This window comes from Homarus americanus, unplaced genomic scaffold (assembly GCF_018991925.1).
Source record: "Homarus americanus isolate GMGI-L3 unplaced genomic scaffold, GMGI_Hamer_2.0 scaffold20930, whole genome shotgun sequence".
NCBI lineage: Eukaryota > Metazoa > Arthropoda > Malacostraca > Decapoda > Nephropidae > Homarus > Homarus americanus.
Window position 1 is genome coordinate 6,816,620 of NW_024748502.1, and position 9,986 is coordinate 6,826,605.

The 9,986-nt window shown below is 49.7% G+C and overlaps 1 protein-coding gene across 1 annotated transcript; it reads right to left on the minus strand.

Annotated features, from left to right (window-relative positions):
• Positions 1-8,363: 8,363 nt before the first annotated feature.
• LOC121880287 (vegetative cell wall protein gp1-like) lies at positions 8,364-9,124 on the minus strand. Its single transcript, XM_042387444.1, has 2 exons — positions 9,023-9,124; positions 8,364-8,735 (listed from the first exon to the last, which is right to left on the minus strand). The coding sequence occupies exons 1-2, from the start codon at positions 9,122-9,124 to the stop codon at positions 8,364-8,366; spliced, it is 474 nt and encodes a 157-aa protein (XP_042243378.1).
• Between the last annotated feature and the right edge of the window lie 862 nt (positions 9,125-9,986).

A 9,986-nucleotide genomic window follows, 5' to 3' on the forward strand; every position in this document is an offset into this window, starting at 1 on the left:
ACTGGGTAGCAGCTGGAGGCAGGGGTAGTCTGTGTAGGTTGGAGATGGCGGTAGAGTGTATCAAAGAGTCTTTCAATACGGTTGGTAAATTCGTGTCAGAGGGATGTTATCTGTGTCGTGTCACCGGAGGGGGGTTGTTTGGGGGCACCGGTGGGAGCACAAGGCCTGACAGCATCAGAGTACTGTAGAGACGGGGAGGAGGCCCAGTAGTAATTGAGTTAGGAGACGGCCGGAACTGCTGTGTTGTAGCCAGGTGAGGCCAGGCAAGGGCAGGTGTTGTTGAAGAAGGCGTTGCTGGAGACAGAGGGGACGCAGAGGGATGTAGGTCAGTAGGCTGGGGGGGGGGAGGTTGAGGTTGACGCAGCCTTCGGGGAGGCTTTTTTCCTGGGACAGACGGACGTTTGGGGCATTGTCGTGAGTCAGAATTGTGCCAGCCACCACGATCACAACACCTGGGGTCAACAACATAGCCCACACCACCCCCATTGAGGTGCTCTTTAATTTTTGGGGCACAGACGGAGGAGTGATGGTTACGTGAACAGAAGCGACATCTGGGACGATCACGTCGGGAGCAAGCGGTGAAGGTATGACTCCAATGGCAGCAGATGACACAAAAAGCAGGCCCAAGGTGATAGGGTTCTGCATACAGTCGAGGGAGGACTGGGTGGGCCTCAACAGTGGTTGGGCACTCCCTCCCCTTCCATTTAACTATGACAGCTGCTTGTGAGGTCTTCCCTCGGTAGTGTCGACGTATACTGAGTATACGTGGATTAAAGTTACGAGCATCTTCGACTTCAGCATACAGGGGTAACTGTTTAACTAGGATGTGGCAACATTCCGCTGCGTCAGCAGGAGGAGGCACGAGGACAACCCCGTCAAATCCAACAGTACTAAGTGTTTCATGGACCTCAGGTGTCTGACACTTGATAAAGTTACGGTTCTTACCTTTTCGGAATTGAATGGTGAGACCGTGTTGTCTCCGGTACTTTGTTGTCCAATTAAACCGTTCTTCGACGGTTTTCGATGAGTCCTTGGGAAAGTGCAGATTAAGCATACTTGGTTGGTTGGCAGAGGGGTGGGTGGCGAGGGGAAACTCCCTGCCCTTGGCATTGGTGTTGCCACTCTGGCAAGTGTTTCCCATAGAAACATTACTGTTACTGTCACTATCACTGAGGTCTGACTCTTGCAGGGTGCGGGATGCACTATGACTATCCGTATCAGAAATGTCCATATCCATGAGAGAGAGGGGACGCCTCTTCTGGGGCGCTTACGTCGACCCCCCCCCCTGCCCCATCGCTGGCAACACTTGGCGGCAAAGGGGAGTAGAGACTGAGGTGGCCTTTGTGTGACGATCGGGAGGACAGGAACACCTATGGGCTCACGTCTGTCCCCTGACGTGGTCAGACTGTGACTGTGAGGGGGGTAGGTGGCGAGTCGCTGGTGTCTCAGTGCCTGACCTCTGACCTCAACCTTAATGGCAGAGGCCTGGGTGGGTGAAATTGTGGTGGCTGGCACAATGTTGACTCACGGCAATGCCCCAAACGTCCGCCTGTCCCATAGGAAAAGCCTCCCGAAGGCCGTGTCAAACTCAACCTCCCCCCAAGCCTACCTCTGCGTCCCCTCCTCTTACTCAAGTAACGCCTCCTTCTTCAACAACACGTGCCCCCGCCTGGCCTCACCAGGCTGCAACATAGCAGTCCCGGCCATCTCCTAACTAACTACCCACAACCCCCCCTCCGGTGACATGACACAGATCATATCCCTCTTCCACGAATTTACCAAACTTGTTGAAAAACTCACATTCTGTACCGCCATCTTCGACCTACACCGACTACCCCTGCATTCAGCTGCTACCCATTCACCTCCCTCTTCTGGTTTGACACAAGCTGGTAGCTTCCCTGTGTGCCCCTCATGCTCACAGCCTACTGCACCTCTGCCTGGCATCACTGCTGGCGTGGCACCTACCGAGCCTGCCCCGGTGTGTCCTGCTACCCCTGTGCCACGTGCCGCCCCATCACCACGACACGTGGTGCCTCATGCTGTCCACCCACCGCAAGTTTCGCCTGCTCATGTCTCTGAGCTGTCTCCACCAGGGCCCCCTATTGGACCCGAAGACACCACCCCCGGGTCCCCGTCCCCTACCGGCATGCCGGCACCTGGGGCCCAACCACTCCAGTTCACCGCAACAACGGACCACCATGAGGATATGTACGTGCACTACACATCTACACCAAGAAGGATGTCCCCTGCCAACCTCTCGACGTCCCCTACCAACCTTTCGACGTTCACCTTGATGCAGACACTACCGACGTACACGCCGTCACAATCACACTAAAAGGTATGTCCCTCAATATTGCCAATGCCTATGTGCCTCCCTCCACCTCTACTCTACCTGTTCTACCACAACGTATCACCTCCACCCCAACCCTCCTTGTGGGGGACCACAATGCCCGACACCCCAATCTCTGCTCCCAGGGGCCCTACCCAAACTCCCTGGGTAAATCCTGACTTTCTTACCTACAAACCACTGATGACCCTGTTACCAACACCTCTTCACCTCCTAGAGACAGGCCTGACACTTAACATTATTAGGGACCTGCCACGCTTTGCCATAAACAGATAAATTATACCCGGAATTTTGCCCCCACACACTGATCATTCTGTCACTTTATGTAACTTGCTAACAAAACCCATGACCCTTCAGGGTTTTGCGCCCTTAATGCATGACTCATGAAGGCAAGCATGAACTACGCATGCTTCCCAGATAGGCGCTGTAAATGCTTTTGCCCTTCACCTTGCACAGGAATACCTCACTGTATCACAACGTCACACTGTATTTTCCTCTATACAGTTTGGTTATGGTACTTAAACAATCTAAAATTTATAGGGCCGAGGTACCGAGATAACTAATTCAGACAATGCAACTTTCTCACACCTGTACAAAGCTTCATACAGTGCGGGAAGCCAGGTCAGGTCAGAAAAGCGAGATATGGCACTAGATACAATGGTGTTTTCTACTTAAGAGAGGGAACGTGAGCGTTGGACGATGGGCAATGGGTGATGGGAGCTATATATGGGGTATGGGAGGCTATATATGGGCTAGAAGGGCTATATATGAGCGATGAAGGACCATACGGTATGTAGATAGGAGGCTATACAGTATGTGAGCGATGGGAGGCTATACAATACAGTATGTAAGCGAAGGGAGGCTATACAGCATGTGAACGATGGGAGACTATACATCATGTGAGCGATGGGAGGCTATACAGCATGTGAGCGATGGGAGGCTATACAGTAGGTAAGCGATGGGAGGCTATACAGCATGTGAGCGATGGGAGGCTATACAGTAGGTAAGCGATAGGAAACTATACACTGAGGGAGTGATGGGAGACTTTACAGAATGTAAGCGATGGGGGCTATACTGTATGTGGGCGAAAGGGGTTATGTGATCCAATGGATGTCTTATGCGGGCGATGGTAGGTTATATGTGGGCAATGGGAGGTTATATGTGAGCCATGGGATGTTTTATTTGGACGATGGTAGGTTATATGTGGGCGATAGGAGGTTATATGTGGGTAATGGGGGGTTTTATGAGGGCGATGGTAGGTTATATGTGGGTGATGGGAGGTTATATGTGGGTGATGGGAGGTTATATGTGGGTGATGGGAGGTTATATGTGGGCAACCTATCGGTTTGTTAAGTTTGGCACGCAGGGCTGCAGTATAAGATCATACAACTGGGGCTACCCGAAAATCTGACGCGCCTGCTGTGCAACTTCATTATGGACCGCAGAGCCAAAATCAAGATGCAAGAACATTTTGGAGAAGAATTCTCACTATCGAGCTGCGTGCCTCAGGGCTATTGTCTCTCACCAACCCTTTACACACTCTACACGGCTGACCTGCCACCCCCAATCGTCGGCAGCGAGTACGTCATGTATGCCGACGATGTAACACAGATCGTCACCTGCCCAGGAAGGTCCACGGCAAGGATGGCGCGACTCACTGCTCGGGCAATAGAGGAGATCTCGGAGTATGAAAATAAATGGAAAGTAAAAACAAACAAAACGAAATTTGAGGTCATACCCATAGCCAAATTCAAGCCAGCGCCATTGATGATCGACAACGAAAAGATTGAGTACTCTAAAGAAGGCAGGTTGCATCGGCCTCATCATCTCTCGGACGGGCATCATTCCCCACGTGAAGGACAGACTAAATAAAGCCAAAGTCGCCGCAACCAAATTAAAACGTTTTAAATTGATGCCTGAGAAGATGCAAGTTCACCTGTACAAGGCGCTGGTGAGGCCTGTGTTGGAGTACCCATCTATACCACTCGTCACACTCGGGAAGACTAGACTACAACAACTACAGAGCTTCCAAAACAAGTGTTTGAGATCTGCCAGTGGCCAAGCGCCACCCTACCAGGAGACAGTGGAAACCATCCACCTAAGAAATAAAACAGAGGCCCTCAACGTCAGGTTCCATCGCCTAGGGAAGAAGGTTTGGGACAAGCTCCTGGACGACCCTCACAGCCCAGAACACCTACGCGGGGAAGACATCAACGGAGGGAGACCCCTCGCCTGGTGGCCCCGGAGTCTGCCCGCACTACAACAACCCAACCCGCGACCCATCTATGTCCGCCACAGTGATCCACCTTAGATTAAAACTTAGATAATATAAATTCACATTTAACAAGTCACAATCAAGTGAGTCCATAACGTAATACAGTATAAGATTTTAATAAATCTGTAATTGTAAAATAAATCTAGTCATTGTCTACTAAAATAACCATTGTGCAACCTCATCGTAAATCCTAGGTTAGCTTAGTTAGGCAACAAAATCTGTAATATGTAAAACACGGGGTGTCGTCCCCCTCTGAATTGAATTATAAGTAAATGAGTACGTGAAAATGTTAAATTTATATTGCATCAGTAATATATAAAGTATGGCACTTATTAGTTAAAAACTGAACTATCATGACGTTTGACATGTGATTATATGCTGTAGAATATATTTGCTGTGTGTAAAAATCTACTGCATGTCTGTGAATACCATAGAGCGATACCACCACTGTGTCGTGACGTGTTGACGCAGTGTCTATTATAATTAGGAATGTCATACAAATGTTCAATATCGTTAGTGAGTTTGGTCTCACAGAACCCAAGTACATCAAATTTGTGGGCAATAGAAGATAAACGCTGATCTTAAAAGGTATCTACTGTAGATGAAGGGGAATACTGCTGATGTTATGGCTAATCAAGGAGAAGGAATGAGGTAGTATAAGACTAGAACTAAACTCGGGAGAGTCAGGAAAGTAATAGTTACAGTTGGGGTTGGAGTAACCCAGTGAGTTTTGTAGAAAGGCATCAGGATCGATATGAGAGAGTATTGTGTCGACACCAAGGGTAAATGGGGTGTAACACATACGATCTAGCACATCTAAGGGAATGACACTAGTACATCATTGTGAGAACAATTCCCCTCCCGGCGCCATTTTTGTTGTCTGCCTCGTTTAATCACTTTTCAAGAGACGTTTCCTAAATGATGTTGAACGCTTCCACGTATTCCTCCTCGCCATTGCTGATGTATATCAACCTTAATATTAAGGTAAGTTGTGTAAGCTGTTTAACACATAAATTAACACAATAATGCAAAGAAGCTAATAGAACCTGACCTTTTTTTGGGGGGGTCAAGGTGGGGAAAGGATGGAAGGCATGCTGGGGCTGAAGGCACAGCCAGTCATGGTCGTGGGGGAAAGGTTGGAAAAGAAGTTTAATGAGTTAAACAGAGGGGGACGACACCCCGTGTTTTACATATTACAGATTTTGTTGCCTAACTAAGCTAACCAAGGATTTACGATGAGGTTGCACAATGGTTATTTTAGTAGACAATGACTAGATTTATTTTACAATTACAGATTTATTAAAATCTTATACTGTATTACGTTATGGACTCACTTGATTGTGACTTGTTAAATGTGAATTTATATTATCTAAGTTTTAATCTAAGGTGGATCACTGTGGCGGACATAGATGGGTCGCGGGTTGGGTTGTTGTAGTGCGGGCAGACTCCGGGGCCACCAGGCGAGGGGTCTCCCTCCGTTGATGTCTTCCCCGCGTAGGTGTTCTGGGCTGTGAGGGTCGTCCAGGAGCTTGTCCCAAACCTTCTTCCCTAGGCGATGGAACCTGACGTTGAGGGCCTCTGTTTTATTTCTTAGGTGGATGGTTTCCACTGTCTCCTGGTAGGGTGGCGCTTGGCCACTGGCAGATCTCGAACACTTGTTTTGGAAGCTCTGTAGTTGTTGTAGTCTAGTCTTCCCGAGTGTGACGAGTGGTATAGATGGGTACTCCAACACAGGCCTGACCAGCGCCTTGTACAGGTGAACTTGCATCTTCTCAGGCATCAATTTAAAACGTTTTAATTTGGTTGCGGCGACTTTGGCTTTATTTAGTCTGTCCTTCACGTGGGGAATGATGCCCGTCCGAGAGATGATGAGGCCGATGCAACCTGCCTTCTTTAGAGTACTCAATCTTTTCGTTGTCGATCATCAATGGCGCTGGCTTGAATTTGGCTATGGGTATGACCTCAAATTTCGTTTTGTTTGTTTTTACTTTCCATTTATTTTCATACTCCGAGATCTCCTCTATTGCCCGAGCAGTGAGTCGCGCCATCCTTGCCGTGGACCTTCCTGGGCAGGTGACGATCTGTGTTACATCGTCGGCATACATGACGTACTCGCTGCCGACGATTGGGGGTGGCAGGTCAGCCGTGTAGAGTGTGTAAAGGGTTGGTGAGAGACAATAGCCCTGAGGCACGCAGCTCGATAGTGAGAATTCTTCTCCAAAATGTTCTTGCATCTTGATTTTGGCTCTGCGGTCCATAATGAAGTTGCACAGCAGGCGCGTCAGATTTTCGGGTAGCCCCAGTTGTATGATCTTATACTGCAGCCCTGCGTGCCAAACTTAACAAACCGATAGGTTGCCCACATATAACCTCCCATCACCCACATATAACCTCCCATCACCCACATATAACCTACACCCACATATAACCTACCATCGCCCTCATAAAACCCCCCATTACCCACATATAACCTCCTATCGCCCACATATAACCTACCATCGTCCAAATAAAACATCCCATGGCTCACATATAACCTCCCATTGCCCACATATAACCTACCATCGCCCGCATAAGACATCCATTGGCTCACATAACCCCTTTCGCCCACATACAGTATAGCCCCCATCGCTTACATTCTGTAAAGTCTCCCATCACTCACTCAGTGTATAGTTTCCTATCGCTTACCTACTGTATAGCCTCCCATCGCTCACATGCTGTATAGCCTCCCATCGCTTACCTACTGTATAGCCTCCCATCGCTCACATGCTGTATAGCCTCCCATCGCTCACATGATGTATAGTCTCCCATCGTTCACATGCTGTATAGCCTCCCTTCGCTTACATACTGTATTGTATAGCCTCCCATCGCTCACATACTGTATAGCCTCCTATCTACATACCGTATGGTCCTTCATCGCTCATATATAGCCCTTCTAGCCCATATATAGCCTCCCATACCCCATATATAGCTCCCATCACCCATTGCCCATCGTCCAACGCTCACGTTCCCTCTCTTAAGTAGAAAACACCATTGTATCTAGTGCCATATCTCGCTTTTCTGACCTGACCTGGCTTCCCGCACTGTATGAAGCTTTGTACAGGTGTGAGAAAGTTGCATTGTCTGAATTAGTTATCTCGGTACCTCGGCCCTATAAATTTTAGATTGTTTAAGTACCATAACCAAACTGTATAGAGGAAAATACAGTGTGACGTTGTGATACAGTGAGGTATTCCTGTGCAAGGTGAAGGGCAAAAGCATTTACAGCGCCTATCTGGGAAGCATGCGTAGTTCATGCTTGCCTTCATGAGTCATGCATTAAGGGCGCAAAACCCTGAAGGGTCATGGGTTTTGTTAGCAAGTTACATAAAGTGACAGAATGATCAGTGTGTGGGGGCAAAATTCCGGGTATAATTTATCTGTTTATGGCAAAGCGTGGCAGGTCCCTAATAATGTTAAGTGTCAGGCCTGTCTCTAGGAGGTGAAGAGGTGTTGGTAACAGGGTCATCAGTGGTTTGTAGGTAAGAAAGTCAGGATTTACCCAGGGAGTTTGGGTAGGGCCCCTGGGAGCAGAGATTGGGGTGTCGGGCATTGTGGTCCCCCACAAGGAGGGTTGGGGTGGAGGTGATACGTTGTGGTAGAACAGGTAGAGTAGAGGTGGAGGGAGGCACATAGGCATTGGCAATATTGAGGGACATACCTTTTAGTGTGATTGTGACGGCGTGTACGTCGGTAGTGTCTGCATCAAGGTGAACGTCGAAAGGTTGGTAGGGGACGTCGAGAGTTGGCAGGGGACATCCTTCTTGGTGTAGATGTGTAGTGCACGTACATATCCTCATGGTGGTCCGTTGTTGCGGTGAACTGGAGTGGTTGGGCCCCAGGTGCCGGCATGCCGGTAGGGGACGGGGACCCGGGGGTGGTGTCTTCGGGTCCAATAGGGGGCCCTGGTGGAGACAGCTCAGAGACATGAGCAGGCGAAACTTGCGGTGGGTGGACAGCATGAGGCACCACGTGTCGTGGTGATGGGGCGGCACGTGGCACAGGGGTAGCAGGACACACCGGGGCAGGCTCGGTAGGTGCCACGCCAGCAGTGATGCCAGGCAGAGGTGCAGTAGGCTGTGAGCATGAGGGGCACACAGGGAAGCTACCAGCTTGTGTCAAACCAGAAGAGGGAGGTGAATGGGTAGCAGCTGAATGCAGGGGTAGTCGGTGTAGGTCGAAGATGGCGGTACAGAATGTGAGTTTTTCAACAAGTTTGGTAAATTCGTGGAAGAGGGATATGATCTGTGTCATGTCACCGGAGGGGGGGTTGTGGGTAGTTAGTTAGGAGATGGCCGGGACTGCTATGTTGCAGCCTGGTGAGGCCAGGCGGGGGCACGTGTTGTTGAAGAAGGAGGCGTTACTTGAGTAAGAGGAGGGGACGCAGAGGTAGGCTTGGGGGGAGGTTGAGTTTGACACGGCCTTCGGGAGGCTTTTCCTATGGGACAGGCGGACGTTTGGGGCATTGCCGTGAGTCAACATTGTGCCAGCCACCACAATTTCACCCACCCAGGCCTCTGCCATTAAGGTTGAGGTCAGAGGTCAGGCACTGAGACACCAGCGACTCGCCACCTACCCCCCTCACAGTCACAGTCTGACCACGTCAGGGGACAGACGTGAGCCCATAGGTGTTCCTGTCCTCCCGATCGTCACACAAAGGCCACCTCAGTCTCTACCTACCCCTTTGCCGCCAAGTGTTGCCAGCGATGGGGCGGGGGAGGGGGTCGACGTAAGCGCCCCAGAAGAGGCGTCCCCTCTCTCTCATGGATATGGACATTTCTGATACGGATAGTCATAGTGCATCCCGCACCCTGCAAGAGTCAGACCTCAGTGATAGTGACAGTAACAGTAATGTTTCTATGGGAAACACTTGCCAGAGTGGCAACACCAATGCCAAGGGCAGGGAGTTTCCCCTCGCCACCCACCCCTCTGCCAACCAACCAAGTATGCTTAATCTGCACTTTCCCAAGGACTCATCGAAAACCGTCGAAGAACGGTTTAATTGGACAACAAAGTACCGGAGACAACACGGTCTCACCATTCAATTCCGAAAAGGTAAGAACCGTAACTTTATCAAGTGTCAGACACCTGAGGTCCATGAAACACTTAGTACTGTTGGATTTGACGGGGTTGTCCTCGTGCCTCCTCCTGCTGACGCAGCGGAATGTTGCCACATCCTAGTTAAACAGTTACCCCTGTATGCTGAAGTCGAAGATGCTCGTAACTTTAATCCACGTATACTCAGTATACGTCGACACTACCGAGGGAAGACCTCACAAGCAGCTGTCATAGTTAAATGGAAGGGGAGGGAGTGCCCAACCACTGTTG